At 35.3% G+C, this 18,568-nt stretch overlaps 2 protein-coding genes across 2 annotated transcripts; one reads left to right on the top strand and one right to left on the bottom strand.

The window, feature by feature from the left end:
* The first annotated feature begins 11,321 nt into the window (after nucleotides 1-11,321).
* LOC127808387 (protein BEARSKIN2) lies at nucleotides 11,322-14,206 on the top strand. Its single transcript, XM_052346910.1, has 3 exons — nucleotides 11,322-11,588; nucleotides 12,988-13,268; nucleotides 13,407-14,206. The coding sequence occupies exons 1-3, from the start codon at nucleotides 11,420-11,422 to the stop codon at nucleotides 14,058-14,060; spliced, it is 1,104 nt and encodes a 367-aa protein (XP_052202870.1). The 5' UTR covers nucleotides 11,322-11,419; the 3' UTR covers nucleotides 14,061-14,206.
* A 716-nt stretch (nucleotides 14,207-14,922) lies between these two features.
* LOC127808312 (probable beta-1,3-galactosyltransferase 8) lies at nucleotides 14,923-17,121 on the bottom strand. Its single transcript, XM_052346802.1, has 8 exons — nucleotides 16,921-17,121; nucleotides 16,648-16,712; nucleotides 16,353-16,549; nucleotides 16,017-16,274; nucleotides 15,782-15,869; nucleotides 15,463-15,588; nucleotides 15,239-15,348; nucleotides 14,923-15,071 (listed from the first exon to the last, which is right to left on the bottom strand). Exons 1-8 carry the CDS (start codon nucleotides 17,095-17,097, stop codon nucleotides 14,923-14,925), a joined length of 1,170 nt encoding a protein of 389 aa, XP_052202762.1. The 5' UTR covers nucleotides 17,098-17,121.
* Nucleotides 17,122-18,568: the final 1,447 nt, after the last annotated feature.

Genomic DNA, 18,568 nt, shown 5'->3' with positions numbered 1-18,568 from the left:
TAATAATTATCAACTGACCACTAAATTATTCAATTTCAATAAATCAAAAATTACTTTAAATGCAGAATTTAATAATTATTAACTACAAGATAAGGATTTGGTCGATTACCTAAATATAAGTTATATTTAGAAACAATGTTAAAGTGGAAGCTAAACAGTTATAAATTATCATATACAAAAAGTTTTAAGTGTGAGTCAAATATTAAGTTTCGTTTTCAGTTATATTAAGTTTTAATTTTTTATTAAAAAATAAATATTAAGCATGTTATTTGATAACATTGTCAATTTTTATTTCAGGCCTCTTGGTTGGTAAATTGGCCTAACTCAAGTTACGGATTGGTCTTGGTTAGGCTAAGCCAACTTGTTTAAAATCTCTAACAATGAGCATATTGGTGGTTGTTATTGAATATCAATGTGAGTCAAATATTGAATGAAATTAAAAAGTGAAAATAAAAATTGAAAGTGGAAACAATTTTTTTGTTTGTTCAAAATTCTAAATTTTTGTTTTACTTTACTTTTTATTAAACTCATGTTAAATTTTATTTGAAAAATTAAAAGTAATTATACTAAATTAATAATAAAATTTAAACTCATCATGTCTACAATTATAATAAATTTAAAAATACTTATTGTTGGGTTTGAGTAGATTAATTGCACCACAAACGTAAGAGCGGAGTGAATTGGATGTTTATAAATTTTAAAAATTTATAGAGATTTTAAAATGAAATACAAAAACAATAAATTAAGAGCAAGAGAATATAAATTAAGACAAGCAAATGACAAATAATTTAGAGCGGTTCGGTTCAAACTGACCTACTCCATTACTTTAACTCCCAACTAGATATTTCAAAATTTACTATAACTTTTTATTTAAACCAAGTAGGGCATCTAGTAAAATGCTAAAAATGTACAAAACCTCCCGCTTATAATCAAGTGGGCCTTCTGGCAAACTGCTAGGAATTATAACAAGATTAAATATACAAATATCTAAACAATCTCTTTAAAACAAGACTTGAATGAATCATTACAATAAATAAAATAGTCTTGATAAGAAAATAAGAGTAAAAATAAAGCATAATAAAAACTGGAGAATGAATAATGTAAAACTTGTAAGCCCTCTTTTTTCAATTAGAACTTCTCAAGCTTCAGATCTTCATCTATTTGTAGGCTTTGTTGTCTCTCTTTAAAGATATAGCCATTAAAAACAAACTTTAACCTATAGAGATTAAGTACAATTAATTGTTAGAATTCTACGACAAAACCATTCGACTACTTTTCCAAATCGATCAATTAATTCTCTAAAAAAATACCAATTGACAATTTCCAAAATCCAGTCCACAATTCCTAGAGCTTTTGATTGGAAATGGTGTTGTATCAATCAACAGTAAATAACCGAAAGAATGCAAACCGAATGATTAACTGGTTTTTCAAATTGGTCAATAGTTTGCATGAACCAGTCAACATTTTACATGACCCAATTGATAGTTTTCATTTTTTTTTTTTTTTACATCTTTCAAAGTTTTGTAAAATCAAATATCATTATTAAAATATCAACAAAATTGGTACAATAATCTCCTCTTTTTTAATGATAACGAAATTTTAATAAAAATATTGCAAAGATTTTTAAACACACATTTCTCTCCCCTTTTTTGTCATATATTAAAAAGGTAAACAATAATTTCCAATTAACTCCCCCTTTTTGACATAAAACTTTGAGAAAAATTTTAACAATACAACTCTCCCTTAATAGTGAAAATTAAAAACGATTTTAAAGATTAGAAAGTAGTTCTGTAGGTCAAAAATATAAAGGTAAGTATATCATCCAAAAATTATCAAAATTATGCTTAGAGAGTTGAGGGATAATGGTATACCATCCAAAGTTGAATTTTAAAACCTTCTTACTCTTAGTTGGCAAATTAGGAGACTTCTTTTGAGGAGGGTTTTCCTTTCACACTTCTCTCTTTTCTTCATACTTGATCTATCGTTTAATGTTTTTATTTTGTAGCTTTATTTGGATGTTAAGTATATTTGCAAAAATAAACTAGTTCCTAGAACTTTCGACCGGAAATGATGTAGCACCAGTTGACAACAAACTATTGAGAGAATGCAAATCAAATGGTAGACTAATTTTTCAAATCGATTAACAGTTTGCACTAATCAATCGACAGTTTACATGATCCAGTCGATAGTTTTGATTTTTTTTTTTACCTCAAAATGAATGTTTCTTTTAAAGTTTTATAAAACCAAATATTATCATCAAAACATCATCAAAATTAGTACAATACTTATACCACTAAATAAATATTTATTTGAAATCTTTTCATTTTTTATCTGCACAAGCATAGTACAAACTACCACTCTAGTGTATATTAAGGCTAAAAACATATTTTTACCCCTAAACTCTCCCCATTTAACTACTTATGCCCCTTAACTTGAGAGAGAACCTATTATGCCCCTCAAGTTACAAAAATAACCTATTACACCCCTCATATCCCAAAATCTTATGCATGACATACACATGTTTGGACAAAATTTTATATTAATATAATATATATATTAATAAACTATACATAATTATTTTATCTTTGATAAATTATACACAATTATTTATCAAAATTTTATATTAATACATACATACAGTGTACAATATGGCTACTAAATATATATACATATATACAATATCGATCGCCATATCTTCCTTTACCGTCAATTGCCATTTCCTCTTCTCCGTCGCCATCCACTTCTTTTTCTTCTTCTCCTTTCATTGTTGGCGGTCAAAGCCACTGGCTTGCTGTCTTTAACATTCTTCAACCTCTACACAGAAATCACTCGTGGGAGAAATCACGTGTAAAATTCTATTCTTTTTCTTCTTCTTTGCTACTTTCTCTCTTCTTCTTATTTTCCCTTCAATCGATTGGCCACTACAAACCCACAGATGGATTGGCAAACTCTCTATTTGCGAGAATAGTTGAAAATGAAACTCGATTGGGTTTCATAGATCTTACGTTGTGTGTGTGTGTATATATATATATATATTCTCATGTGTGTATACACTATATATGATTCTTTATCTTTGGCAGTCGACAAACTCTCTGTTCTTTCTATAATAACGATTGTGGGAAGAGTTGTAGATGAAACCCAATCGAGTTTCATCATGCGTTGTGTGTATATATACATATATATAACATCTACTTTTATGGAAGTAATGGCCCGATGGGGATGGGGCTTGAGGCAACGGTCGCTATGGAATATATAAAGGCGTTGACGGTGACGAAAAAGGCTGGGAATGGGTTTGGAGAGAAAATGCAGAGAGATGAGAGACTCATTTCATCTCTCACCTTCCTCAACCACGCGTGATTTCATGCGTGGTGTTGATTGAACAATGAGGTGCATGATAGATCCAAAATTAAAACTTTCAGTGTGTAATAAGTCCCTTATTGCAACTTGAGGGGTACAATAGGTCTCTCCTCAAGTTAAATGACATAAGTGGTTAAATAAAGAGAGTTCAAGGCAAAAATATATTTTTAGCACTAGCCTTGTATTAATCAAATTTGGCACATAACTTCGCATGGTGCATGTCTCAAGTAAGAGTGTCAAAACAGGTAAACATGTCGAGTTCATGTCAGGTCACTAACAAGTCCTAATGTGTTAAGTTTCAACCCAAACCTAATCTTGTTGACTAAATAGGTAACCAAGTTAACATGTTAATTAAATACTTATTAAGGTTAACACATATAAATCAAGTTGACCCATTAACCCATTTCATCACCTATTTAAATTTAAATATTAAAATTAAATATAAAATAAAATAAAATAGCCCGCAAATTACTAATAGACAAAAGGATTTGTCTAAGCCATTCATTTCTTTTTGTCCAAATCACTTCTTTTCTTTTCTTTTTTTTCTAATTTGCTTTTCTTTTTGTTTAACTCACTTCTTTTTTTCTTTGTGAGTTTCAGTAATATTCTCATTCATAGGTTCAAGATCTACATCTAAGAATAAAAAGGTCCAAACGATCAACCATATACAATAGGTGTTAGAATCAATAGGTCTTCAAATCGTTCACTTAAAAAAATTAAAACACTTCTTATTGGATGATCATTATATTTCTCAAAAATTAAAATTTTTGATCAATGGAGTAACAATATATATCACTATTTAAGTGATTACTTTCATTTTGATTTTTTTAATCAATCCAAAATAGTCAAGACATATACTATGAATGTAACGCCCCGCTTTCCCGGGCGCGTTATATCTTGGGACAATTATGGGACAATAAATTTTTTTCTTCCAAACATTAAAGCTAATCTACATCATTCCTCAAATTCGTCCCAGAATTCCCATACATTAATCTCGAAAGAGAATCACTATATACATTAAGTGCGGAAGCAAAGATCGAAACCTGATATCTTAACATTAATCATAAATAAATTCAACATTCCTCAAAACGTTCAGAATCTAAAATAGCAGAACTCAAATATAGGGGCTACGTAACATACATTTCATTCTTCCTGGACTCTGCTAAGTGTCATTTCATGCCTCATTTATCCTTTTATCTGCTACAATTTCCTCCTGAAACGTTTGAATATTCCAGGGGCAAAACCCAAGTTAGATGATAAATCATCTAAGTAAGGGTACATAATGTTATGTCATGTGTGTATGTAATATTTTTCATCGTAGGTGTCAACTGCACCCCTCATGCTGCCTACCATTTTTGCGGCCCTCTCTTTTGAGACTGAGGTGTATGGGTTCACCATTGGTAAAGCAGCGGTGCCAGTTCGTACTCTCTACGGCCACAAATGCGCGTGATCAATGATATCAACGTGTATTTATGCATTTCATAGTCATGTATGCAATCTACGTGATGGATACATATCAGGGCATGTCAATATGATGAAAACATTTTCGAGAAAGTACCACTTACATTCTCAAGCTTATCGGGCTACCTCGATATCCGTGTCTTGTCTCAATTTACGTGCCATCCTCAAAATTTGCACGAGTCTCTTCAACTTCAGCTTTAAAGTATCCTAATCACCATAATTATTTAAATAAACATTAAAACCTATTTTTCCATAATTTCTGACATTTTCTATAATTTTCTCTCTATTTCTTCTTATTTTTCCTCAATAAATCCAAATTAAATATTTCTAAAATATTTTCTCAAATATTTCTCTACGGCAATTCATAAAATAATATTTCTGAATTTCTAGAATTTTCTAAAAAAAATTACTTACCTTAACTTAGCTTCCTCGTTATGTGTGTCATATCTTCAAAACACGTGCCCGAATCATTTTCTCACTCAAAATATTTGGAATAACCATAAAACTCTATTTTCTATTTTCTAGAATTTTTTTCCACATTTTCTCTATTTTTTTTTTCATTTTCTTTTTCTTTACTTTTTTTTTTTTTTTTTCTCTTCTTCCCCACTTCATCTTCTTCGTGCCACTGCTTCTTCTCCAGCGACCATGCATCATTTTTTTCTTTTCTTTCTTCTTTATTTCCTTTTCTCTTTCTTTTTCTTTTCTTTTTTGCTTCTTTTCTTCTTCTCTTTCCTTCATTCATTCCTTCTTCTTCTTCTTCTTCTTCTGCAACGCCTGCGCATGCACCCAGCACCTGCGACCAGCCCCTCCGCGATGCCTAGCCGCCGCCGCCTGCTGCTCCGCCCGTCACCGGCCACCACGGCCTCGCCAACAGCTGCTCGAGCCCTTACCAACCTCCGTCGCGACCGCTGCCGGCTGCGCCTACTTGCTGAAAGCTCGCGGCCATGGCTGCCGCGAGCTGTTGCAGCCAACGATTGGCTGCTAGCTTCTCCTTCTCGATCTTCTTCTCTTTCTCGGCCGATCTCTCTCTCGCGAGCTCTCTCGCTTGCTCTCCGCCTTGGCTCAGCCCAAGCTTCCTCTCTCAATCTCTCTTCCCTCTACTTCCCTCGGCCAAACATTTCTCTCAAACTCTCTGCTTCCCTCAGTTCTCCTTGCTGCTATTTATAGCCTCCCCGCCGCTCCCTTACTGCCATGCCCCTACCTACTTGCGTGAAAAACTCTCTTAGCGTACAAAATCTCCCATAAATCATGGCTTGCAAAGCATGGGATGGATTTGCAAGGAATGGGAGAAAATTACAGAGGACGTGGCTGTTGCGGCAGGGGTATGGGCGAAGCTTGCAGAGGCGTGGCCATTTTCTTTGCATGAAAATCTTTCTAAATGTTGGAGAGACGTGGCTGTTGGCTGATTGCAGCAAGGTATGGACTTAAAGTTATCAAGGCATGGAGATTTTTGGAGGTACGAAGGTTGCAGGCGCTACTACGTACATACATATCAATATATATATATAATGTTATATATATTATATTATATTAATAACAATTTTATGTTTTTAAACTTCAAATTTTATCATAAATTTATTAGAATAATTCTCTAATTGCAATAATATCCTCAAATTGTGAATTAATTGACATTATAATATTGAAAACGTAAAATTAATAACTTTAAAGTTACTCAATTTGGACGATTTTGCTCCAGTGTCCTCACCAGCCTATTGTTTCATCACGAAACTATTGAAGGGTTGCTTATTACAAAAAATCGGAGCCCCCTAGGGTTCCGTTAATTTTTCGGGAGTCTCCTACAATGATTCAGTTTTGTAGCCTAAATAGCAGCTATATTTTAGCTGTACCGAAATCTATTTTCGATCTGATTTCTTTCGATACCAAAAATCTTATCTCGATACGCTCGTCGAGACCATATACATTTTCTTAGATAATTTCACTCCAAAGCATTTCTTACAGTCGATTCGGTACATATAACTGCTATTAAACTAATTTTTCGATATTCTAAACTCATCGAAATTATGTGACAACTTTCTACAAACATGGAGTATTACAAAGAACAATACATTCATCATCCATGATACAATCTGAAAAATAATTAAAATATTAAAGTCTTATGTGAAAAATGACTTGGTGGCAGAAAGTGAAAGAATAGAAATTGGAAAAGTTGTTGAGGGTATTTTGGAAATTAATGGATATTTTAATTAACAGGTTATAACAAGTTCAATTTCTCTTTTTAATTTTGTGACTTTGTGACGACCCATTTAAACATTCCTTATTATTGGGTTGGTTTCATATTTTTTCTAATTTACATATTATCAATCTGAACCCAATAAACTCTTATTAACTCGACACAGCAACAATCCAAACCTGTTAAAAGTTGAACTAATTAAACCCATTAATTTCGTGTCGAGTTTGGGTTAGATCATTAGGTTAGGTGATTTATTGACAACTCTAGTCTCAAGTTTCATAATGCGTGAAACAATACATTATATAACAAGAGTTAAAATCTATTAAACTCCCTCAAAATTTGTAACTTGAGACACTTAGGTTGCATTCTCTTTGCTGTTTTCAAGTCATTTTTAGTTTTCAGTTTTCTAAAATAATGACAATGCGTTCTCTTTGTTGTTTTAAAAAATGCATTTTTGAAAACAAAAAAAAAAAATTATAAAGAAAACTCAAAACAACAAAAAGTTGTTTTGAGTGTTTTCATCCAAAACAAACTTTAAACTCAAAATACATCTATTTATTTATTTATTCATATTTTATTATTGTAATGAAAAAAAATATTACAAAATTCATTAACTAAAATGTATATATATTTTTAATAATATATTAACATTAAATATTTATAATTTACTTAATAATCAAATTTATTGAATAAAATATTTTCAAAATTTCAGAGAACGCGTATTCTAATTTTCTGTTTTGAAAAATAGTTTTTCAAAATGATAAAAAGAACGCGTTTTCAATTTTTTAAAAACAGATTATCAAAACAGAAAACTGAAAATGAATTCAAAACTCAAAACTGAAAATTGAAAAATAAAGAGAACGTAGCCTTAACTTCTTTATAATTTTATTTTTGATAGAAACCCCAACTTATAACATTATTTTTTGGTTAAAAAATCTAGATTTATATGTTAAATGAAGGAAAATGACTATAATGCTTCAATTAATTCTAAATAATAACACAATCCTATTTTTAGAACTTAATGAAAAATAAAAATATCAAATTTACTTTTAAATTGAGAAAATTAACGGCAATTGATGATTTTAAGGAAAAAAAACAAAAAATAATGTAACTAGTAACAAAATTAACTCTCTAAACCCAAGCAAAATTGTAATTTTGTCTCTAAAGAAGGAAAAGAGCCAATCAGTGTTCCCACACCACTTAAACTTGAGTTTTTGCTTCTTTTTTTTTTTTGCTATCTCAAGTATATAGTTGGGGTTTTTTGTATGGAGTTTATTTTGGCTTAATATTGCTTGCATATGAATTGGAAGGTTAATACTGCAGTTGATTTCTGGTTCATCGTTTTCTTCTTGCCCCTCAAATGTTTTTGATTTCTCATCCTATTTTGGTAAATTCAAAAGGTTTGCTTGATAGATGGCCTAGCTTTAGTGTCTTGAAGTGTATTTCACTAGGGCAATTCTTAAATTTGACTAGTCGTGATTGTAGCATTTATTTTTCGGAGTTTACTATGTTAACTTGTGGAATATTATTAGTTGTGAGATAGTTTTAGTTTTGTGCATGGCGTTTCTTTATGTAAAAACTTAGTTTGGGAGTGAGAATTATTTTAGTCAAACTTTTTAAGGTAACCTTTATTAAAATGAGTCAGATAAGATTATATCAAAATAAAATTAAAATATTTTTTGAATTAAAATATGAAATGGTCAAGATAAGTCAACGAAGCATTTCAAGAATTTTATCAGATTGTTTGTTAAATTTTTTAGAATGCGTTATATTCGAGTTATTTTTTTATCTGTAAAATCTGAGATAAATTTATTTGGAAAGAGAAAAAATAAATTTATCTAAACAATTCTAGATAAAAAGTCACATAACTTTCTCTTCTAAGAGTTAGATAAATTTAACAAATATAATGAAAAATACTTTTGTTTAGAATGTTTTTTATATCTCTCTTTTTTTAACCTACGAGCATTACTTAATAGTTTAATTTTTTGAATTCAAACACACAAATAACTTAAAAATAGTAAAAAAAAAAAAAAGAAATTAAAATGAATTTTGGGTTAAAAATAAAATTATAAGAGTTAAGAAGGGGTTTAATAAGCCCCCAGGGCGTAGATCAACGGATAAAAGAAAAATGTGTTGGGGTGTTGCTCTTTAAGCCCTTAGGTTCTGTGTTCGAGACTTGACCAGAAAATAGTTCAGCAAGTAAGGAGTGACTCTGAAAAATGAAAAATGTTTGTCGCCCTCACGTTTGTAGTTGTGCTAGGGGTCGAAACCTGCCTGCTGAATTTCTTGATTTATCTCTCTTACTGAAATCGTGGGATCGAATAACGAGGGGTGCTCGTGATAGCGCGTTAACAAAAAAAAAATAAATAAATAAATTTTAGAGACGAGTTACATGGCCCTATCATTTTTTTTTTAGCTTGTGGCCGATGTGACTCCAAAGTCCATACATTAGCCCACTCAATCATTTTAGGGTAGAGTTGGAAAATGGACGGGCCGGCCCACCTTGGTCCACCTATTTTGTGGGCTGGACATAATTTGGCCCGCAAGGGAGTTGGATCGGGCTGGGTCGGGTAATGAAAAATGGGAGCCCAACACGGCCCTATGACCCTTAATAAACGGGCCAAGGTGGGTTGGGCCATTTTGGTGAGTCACCCCATTTTGGTCACCACCAATGGTGGGCTAGGCCGCAGGCCACAAAACACAGGCCCAGCACGACCCTGCATTCTTGGGGCGGACCGACCCAACCCGTTTACTATAATATTGAGTCGGGCAGAACTAGGCTGACTGGCGGGCTAGCTCGGCAGTCCCATGGACCATCCGACCCATTTGCCAACTCTTAAGTCCAAGGCTCCTCTTCACTTGAAGCCTTGTGCTGTGCAACAGAAGGCAGCGGACTTCGGCGGCTCTTCACCGTCCAGCACCCTCACTGCCGTCCCATGAGTCCATCGTTCCTCTGAGAAGGCGTTCGCCGTTCAACACTTGGAAGATAATCAGGGTTAGCCGCCGGCGACCAGCAGAGATCGGCGTCAAGATTATGAGATAATAATAATAATTAAATGAAGAGGTCTCTGCAAATCAAAGTAGAAAATTAAACAAGCTTGCAATTGAATCAATTAAGAAAGCTAATATATATGTATATATGTAAGCTAATATATATGTATATATGTTAATCCATCTGAAACCTCTTCCTCTTCCTCTTCCTCAAGCAAGCATGAATGAAGATGAAGGTCGTCGTCGTCGTCGTCGTCAGCCGTCGCCGTCCCACATGTGCATTCAGGGGCGGATCTAGGAGTAGATCTGGGGGAGGGCTGGCCCCCAGATCCATAACCCATTTCAGCCCTCCTCCCTTGCAAATCTGGGGGAGGGCTGAATCTTGGGGGGGGCTGCAGCCCGTGCCTGCCCCCCCCTAAATCCGCCCCTGTGTGCATTGCCCTTGCCGCAGCTATTTATTTATTAGTTAATCCTCAATAATTAAATGTACTCCAAGGACAGATTTGATAATCCCCAGAAGATGAAGCAGAAGCAGAAACAACTGTATCTTAGCTGTTTTTCCCAAAGCCTTAATAAGCCTCTTTTTGCCTTTTGCTTACCGAACAATCAATCAAACTATACCGCCCCGCCATTTCCACCAGCTAATAAAATCTAATTTCATTCTTTCTTTCTGTTTCTGGGGATCGTTTTTTTGACCTTTTAATACTCTTAATCCATATACAATATATTGCTCCCCATATTGAATAATACTATGACTGTCTATTCATGCAAGTATGGCGTAAGATGCACCCAATGAATCCATTAGTTTATATATGATCCATTCTAAGTGAATACAATTCTTCTTCCTAGTCATTATTATATAATCCATCAATAATTTTGGTTTTTTATATATCAATAATAATAATGTGAAAGGCCTAATGATTACAAGTGGAGTGAGCGTCAAGCTCGCAAGAAGTGCGCGTCGAGTTGACATTACATATATCTAATTCTAAGGCTTATATATACATATATCATAGTGCTATTATATATACATATATAATATATATCTTAAACCACTGCTGCGAATTCCTCCTCTTTTCGTCCTTAAATTCATCGACTCATTCATTTCTTTGGCGTCCTTTCTACGGTAGCTTGCTTTATGCTTCTCCGGCGGCGTAGTCACCGGCCGTCAACTTTCTCACATCCTCCCATGCACGAACGAGATCAGTTATATCGCCCTTTTGACCACAACCCACCCCCAACAAATATCAATAAACAAATATATACGCATGGCCGCCCAACTCTTTCCATATCCCATCATCATCATCATCACATTGCCCCATATATGTTCATAGAGAGAATAAGAAGAAGAAGAAGAAGAAAGTGTGCTTTTTCAGAAACGGCGGTGGCCGCAGCAAGTAATTAATATCGAGAACGACGATGGCTTCATCAAGCGGCGGCGGCGGCGTTCCACCTGGATTCCGGTTCCACCCGACGGACGAAGAGCTTCTTCACTACTACTTGAAGAAGAAGGTGACGTTTCAGAAGTTCGAGATGGAGGTGATCAGAGAGGTGGATTTGAATAAGATAGAGCCCTGGGACCTCCAAGGTATTTAATATACTACTCTTTCATCCAAATATTATTTCTTGCTATTTATTTTCTTCTTCTTAATTAATTTCTTACATTATAATTAACCTCTACTCTTATCTCTTACAATAAATATATATCTTTTATTACTGATATATACCCTATTAATTTGCTGGTGAATATATACACATCCATATCCATACACAGATGCATTTATATATAATTACATAAATTGATGACAATAGACAAAACATCTCATTTTCATGTATCTATATGTATATATGATTCTATATTTCATCTTCATGATTAATTTTGTGCTAACAAAAATTGTAAAATTTAAACCCTCATGTATTTTTTTCTTTTTTTTTATGGTACGAGGTTATGTTCGTCTGCTTTGTGATCCAGATTCAAACTTTGGCGAGCCACACAAATTTCTTCATGCACACTTGGTGCATGTGATATGCTTTTGAATGATTTTGAGTTTTCATTGTTAATATAAAAATCAATATGATTCTTACTGTGAATTTGATCTCCCTTAAATGTGAAATTAAATCATATAATTAATATAACAAAGCTCATTCTATATGTTTTTGGGATAAATCTATTCTTACATCAAGCAACATGTATTCTTTATTTTCTTTAGTTATTTATTGCTTATGGGTCCTTTTCTCCATTATTATAGCCAAGATTAATATTAATTAATGCAATATATAGAGTGATTATAGGTAGAAATAAGACATCTATATATGAAAACCTGTTTATATAGAAGTTAAGATATAGTTTAATTTTAAAATGTATAAAAATAATGGGAAATATTGAACTTGAATTGCCTCACTTGTGCCACACGACAAGTTTCTGCATGCACTCAGCATGCATGTCGATCTTAGAAACTCCTAAGTTAGGCTTGTTTTTCTAATGTTTGTCTAACTTTTTGTAGGTTGGAGACTTGTGCTTGCTCTATATTTTTCTTCGTTTTGGCCTCTTGATTTGATTGTATAATCAGTTTTAGGTCTTCCTACAATGTATCTGTGTTTGGCTTCGATCACAATAATGTCTCTTCTAGCCAAAAAGAAAGAAAGATTTGGCACATGTTAATAAGACTTTAAATCATTCTCTGCCAAATCCATCTAATTACATACAATTTTGGTTAGCTATGAGATTGAGGAGTTAAAATTCATGGTGAGTATGGCATTGGTACGTAGTGAGTATCTTCACAATGAAAGTTGATATAATTATTTTTTGAGGGTTCATGAATTAATATATATAATTATAAGTTTTTACACAAAGCAGGTCTTATATATATATATATAGAGAGAGAGAGAGAGAGAGAGAGAGAGAGAGAGAGAGAGAGAGTTAAGTTGCTTGAAATGATTATTAAAAGAGCGGTTGCATGTGTGTGTGTGTGGGTGGGTGGATGCAGAGCGATGCAGAATAGGGTCGACACCACAGAATGAGTGGTACTTCTTTAGCCACAAGGACCGCAAGTACCCAACTGGATCAAGGACAAATAGGGCAACAAATGCAGGTTTCTGGAAGGCAACAGGCAGGGATAAGTGCATCCGAAACAGCTTCAAGAAGATTGGTATGAGAAAAACCCTCGTTTTCTACAGGGGTAGAGCTCCTCACGGCCAAAAAACTGATTGGATCATGCACGAATATCGCCTTGAAGAAGCCGATGACACCCAATCCACTAATTCCAATGTACGTAATTATTATACAATTAACTAAGCATGCAATCTCAATATCAATATTTTCATTTTATTTTATTTTATTTATAGCTGCTCCTAATTTGATTATAGAAGACATTGTTGTTGCTTTTGATCCATCCATCCATTTCAGGAAGATGGGTGGGTGATTTGCAGGGTGTTCAAGAAAAAGAACTTGTTCAAAGCGGCCGGCGGTGAAGGAACAGCCAGCCTGGGCATGGCAGCCGATCAGCTCAACAACACACCCAACGCCAATCAATCTCGTACCTTCGCCCATCGAGACGGCCAATACCTTCTGCGGCAGCAGCCGGCCGCCGCCAACCAGCAAAACTTCCATCTCTACAAGTCCTCGGAGCTCGCCCTCAATTACTCGCCTATTCCCATGCCTTACGCCCACATTAATCAACCCCAAAACCTTCTCCCAGCACTCCACAAGCCGATGCCCGCCTACGACTACTCCTCGACGAGTCAGCTCATTTCCAGCCCTAGAGACTGCGAGAGCGGCAGCGTAAACCATCTCCGGTACGAGGCGGGATTGGAGGTTGGGACGTGTGAGCCTTCTCATCAGACCATGGTGGCTGCAGCAGGAAGAGATCATCATGATGGGAATATGAATGAGTGGGGGATGCTTGATAGGTTTGTGAGTTCTAATATTGGTGGGAATAATGAAGATTCATCCAAGGGGGCTGTGAGGTTTCAGGATGAGGATGGGAACACGCCGTCGATTCATCAGATGGATCAACTCTCGCTGCGTGGAGAGATGGATTTCTGGGGCTATGGGAAATAGTGGCCTGCAGTGATCTACCCGGCTGCTACATTTATAAACAAACACTGCTAAACAAACATTGTAAGATTATTAATTAATTTGCCTGTGTATTCACTATTCATCATGAATTAACCATTTTATTCATATGGAAAAGTCCATTAATTTAATTGCTTGTTTGTCTCTTGTCATGCATGGTTCATATATATATATATATATATATATAGTGTTGTCATCCTCTTCAAAACATGGTAGAATCATTGGATTCCTATATATGACTACTGTCTGTTAATTACTTTTTTGGCATAAAGCAGCTCATTGTAGGAATCCTAGCTAGTGTCCTGCTGTTATAACCTACACAATTTGTACTTTTGCAAGCACTTTCACTTGGAAGGCGATGAACTTAATTGTCACTGTGAAAGGTAGACTTGTATTGATGACATGGATGTGTTTTCTCTAATCTTTCAGTGTATTAATTACCTTCCGCTTAATTAGGCGTAGGTGCATGGCCAATGAGATTCCTAATTAAAATTCAGAGAGAAATGGCTTTGGGTGAAATGTTTGGGAGGCAGGGTTGGCGTAATGCTAGTCAAGAATAAAGCCATTCTTAATTTGAACTTTGAAGTGGTTCGTTAATATTAATTATATGCTAACAGCTAACTTAATTAATTATGAACTCCATGGAGCAAATCCCTAAAATTAATGTTGTGGACACCATTAATACAACAAAGCTTAAGCTTACACAAACCGCAACCAAATATATTATGATCCTTCCGAGTGTTTTTTTTTTTATAACTTTCTAATTAATATTACTGAAATAAAGGAGGAGGAGAAAAAAGAAAAAATGGGACACAAATTAACTCTAAATCTCCACTCCACATTCAGTTCAGAGATCGACATTCCAAATGGCTTCATCTCCTTCCCCGCAAGCATCATGAACGCTCTTCAACCTCTCCACTGACTTGCATATTCCACTGCATGACCAATCGAACGATGCCACGCACACATCCCTCGCTTCTTTCTTCCATTCACAGTCTGCATGCAACTCCAAATTAACATATATATATATATATATTTCATGTAAAACTTTTATTTTAAAAATGAATTGCTGTTTGTTTTGTTGTTATATGAAACCTGAGACAGCAAATTAATTAGGAGAAACCCATTAATTGGATGAAGTAATTTTGGATTGTTAGGTGTACCTGGAGGAGTTCCACAGCACATGGAACGGTGATCAACATGTTCAACTTCCAAGCCGATGAACCATGATCCCAGGGAAACATCCTCATTTGCATATCTGTGTAATATTGGCCTATATATCCATGCATGTATGTAGAGATATGTATTATCATATATATTAATTGGCTGGAATATATATATATATATAGAGAGAGAGAGAGAGAGAGAGAGAGAGAGAGAGACTGACGAGTTGATAGATATGTAAGCTGCAAGGTCCTTCGAAATAGCATAGAGTTGACCGGTGGCATGTCTGAAATACTTGTTCCCTTCTTCCCCAAACTTCCAAAACTCTGGCTCATGATATCTCACCCCTCTGCAAACCAAACACCTATAATTACTTAAGAATTCGAATTAATACGTACGCCATTACAGTCAGCATCATCGGTTTAAGTAATTACATGATAACGCAACATTTCTTTCTCCAAGTCCGTCCGCCTAAAACTCAAGGAATTAACTCGAAATTTATATCATAAGAAACAACAACTACGTAGAGTCTACAGACTCACTTCTTGGAGAGAACCGGTCCAGACTTCATGCAGCCGATGTAGATCCTGGCTTTGGACCGGTACCGCGCCAAAGTACTCACCAGCGTTCCTGCATATATATACATATATAAAACACAAGATCATATCCACAAATTATATAAGTCGCCATGCCTCCATGTTAATCTCAAATGAATGGCTTCCTGCCAAGAGGGATTAATTAATCCGAAGCATCTAATTGAAGGATTTGCATGCTTACCCACATTCAAGTGGACGTCATCGTCCACCTTAACGTAGAAATCAGCATCCCAGAGGGAGTAAGCCGTCGAGAAATACAGCCGAGTCTTGGTGGACAGCTGGTGATAACCTTCCACGTGGCTGAGCCGCAAGAAGTCTTCGTTCTCGGCTTCCTCGACGTCGATCGCCCGATCCAGAACCCCTCCCGGCGTCGCGCTGTGTCCGATCACGAACCGCATTACGATCCCCTTCTCTTTCTCCAATTGCTTGAGCTTCTCCCCTGAATGCATGTAATTATATGTTAGTCTTGACAAGGCGCGCCAATGACCCCACTATTAAGACAAATAAATAAATATACCTCGAGGCATCCATGTATCGCGCACTGAGTCTCGCCGTTTCTTGCTGCTGAAGGCAGTGTTAATCCCAATCACAACAAAAGCCTTCTGCACACTACTCCGATTAGATACCCTTTCCTCTGAAAAATGGCTGCTTGATTTTCTCGTCCGAGCGGCTGCAAGTTCCAGTTCCAACGTTGAGATTGTTTTATCCAACGATCTGCAAGCAGAAAACCGGAAGGTAGCAAGCATACATTAATTTCATCATTTTGTAACTAAACACACGCTGATCCAAAAAGATCTATGAATTCATCTTACTGGATGGCTTGATGTGTCTTGGTTACGTCTCCGAAGATGTCTCTTGAATTACCTTCAATCAGTTTCTGATCACCCAAGAACAATAAATACATGATGATTTCCACAAAACTTTTGTTAACAAAATGCATCTATATACAACGATTTTTACTTACTAATTTACCACTCGAGACCCTAGAGCGAGCAATTAATCGAGGCCCAAGAAACTTATACCCTCTCAGAGATCTTTGCCTTTAAAGCGCAAAAAGTAGCTAGCAAGTAAGAACGAAAACTTACTCGTTTTTTATCAAAATCCGGTGTAGCTGAGCCAAGTTCTTCCCCATGTTTTGGAACACCCCGGGCCTCTTCCGGTGAAGAGTGAATCGACGTCCGGCTCATGAAGAGCGATCCGGCGAGAAAGCTTGCAATGCAAAGCATGAAAATGAGTTTGCCGGGAAATAGCTTCAGACGCATTTCCTTAGCCTTCTTATTGAGCTGCCACGGCCACGGAGTTGTCGTCGTCTGCCTTATAAGCCCCGAAACTGGCTTGATTTCCTGCAGCAGCAGATTGCTGGAATGATGCGACCGTGACATTTTTTAGGGTTCTGATGGAATTAATGTTAATAAATCATATATGAAAAGACTTCTTTATAAAATTTCTGATTATGTACTGATCATTGGCCCTACCGGAAAAGCCGACGAGCTAGCCGCTAACGACATTAACGATCATGTCATGGCATGGGGATCGATGACAAAAAAATTAATTTCTTGAAAATACTGATCGAAGGGCACTAATTAGGGCCAGAAAGGCATAATTGGTGATATTAATAGTGGGTTGCTTAGGAGAAGAGGATATGGATTTGAGTGAAAGATTAGTAGTTCAATCACGAGGCTTTCATGGCTCAACAAACAGGCACATGAAAGTTAAGCAGCATTTGTATTCTCTGCGTGTGGAAGAATAGAAAATATAAAGTTTGGGGATTTGAGTTGATTTTCAAACTCTTAACTCTGTTTTTTCAGTAAGTAAATTTTTAATATTTAACAATTAATTTTTAGTATTTAATATTTTAGTTTAACATTTTCTAGGTCAATTAAAATTTGACACGTTTAAAAAATCAATGAATTCTTCGTGAATAACATGTTGACCTATTCCAATATTGACGACTTCATTAATTTATCATTTTGATGATTTCATTACCCTCGGTGTTTGTTTGTGCTGTGTTGAACATGGATACAGCTCCAGCTCTGTCCAACACGCCATTTTATTATAAAAATTCAAAAAAATTACGATAGACATGCGTGTCCAACACTCAAAAAAAGTATGTCGAATACACTAAGACATTTGTATATAGATAACATATATAGTAAAATTTTGAAAACTCGCACTCAAGCTCAAGCACACAAGAACCTTTCAAAGAAGATGAAGAAAGAAGAAAAGACAGAGAGGAGAAGAGAGGTCACTTGAGAGATCTAAGAAATTACAAAGTGAAGATAACGAATAAAGGCATGTCTGTATGAGAGATTTGTCTAAGAGGTGGAGTGATGACGTTGAAGATGAAGAAGGTGAAGAGAGGTAGATATGCTTGAGAGATTTGAGATGAAGATGAAGGCGACGATGACAAAGTGAAGATAACAAAGACTAAGACAAAGAGAGACAAATCTATCTTGCAAAGAAGAAAGGAGCCATGCCACATGCAATGTTGGCATGTGCTTTAATTTTTTGTCTCAAGAGAAGGAGCCAAGGATAAGGAGGCTTGACATAAATCTCTCGATTGCCTCAAGAGAACCATGAGAGAGAGAGAGAGAGAGAGAAGGCAAGTCGAGGCATCTGCCTTGAGCCTCGGGAGTGATATATTGTTGTATTTTTTTAATTCAAATAATAAAAGTTATTTGAATTATTTTTAATGCTACAAAATATACCTAATAAGTATATTTTCATTCTTTT

This window comes from Diospyros lotus, chromosome 8 (genome assembly GCF_014633365.1).
Source record: "Diospyros lotus cultivar Yz01 chromosome 8, ASM1463336v1, whole genome shotgun sequence".
NCBI classification, from domain to species: Eukaryota; Viridiplantae; Streptophyta; class Magnoliopsida; order Ericales; family Ebenaceae; genus Diospyros; species Diospyros lotus.
Note: the sequence above shows the minus strand (reverse complement) of the source record. Positions and strands in the feature narration are given on the sequence as shown.

Coding starts and splice junctions, on each gene's coding strand:
- LOC127808387 (XM_052346910.1), top strand. CDS start 11,420: ATGGCTTCATCAAGCGGCGGCGGCGGCGTTCCACCTGGATTCCGGTTC. Junction 11,589..12,987: donor AGAGCCCTGGGACCTCCAAG/GTATTTAATATA, acceptor GGGTGGATGCAG/AGCGATGCAGAATAGGGTCG. Junction 13,269..13,406: donor CCCAATCCACTAATTCCAAT/GTACGTAATTAT, acceptor CATCCATTTCAG/GAAGATGGGTGGGTGATTTG.
- LOC127808312 (XM_052346802.1), bottom strand. CDS start 17,097: ATGCGTCTGAAGCTATTTCCCGGCAAACTCATTTTCATGCTTTGCATT. Junction 15,589..15,781: donor GGACCGGTTCTCTCCAAGAA/GTGAGTCTGTAG, acceptor TTTGGTTTGCAG/AGGGGTGAGATATCATGAGC. Junction 15,072..15,238: donor GTGCTGTGGAACTCCTCCAG/GTACACCTAACA, acceptor AGTTGCATGCAG/ACTGTGAATGGAAGAAAGAA.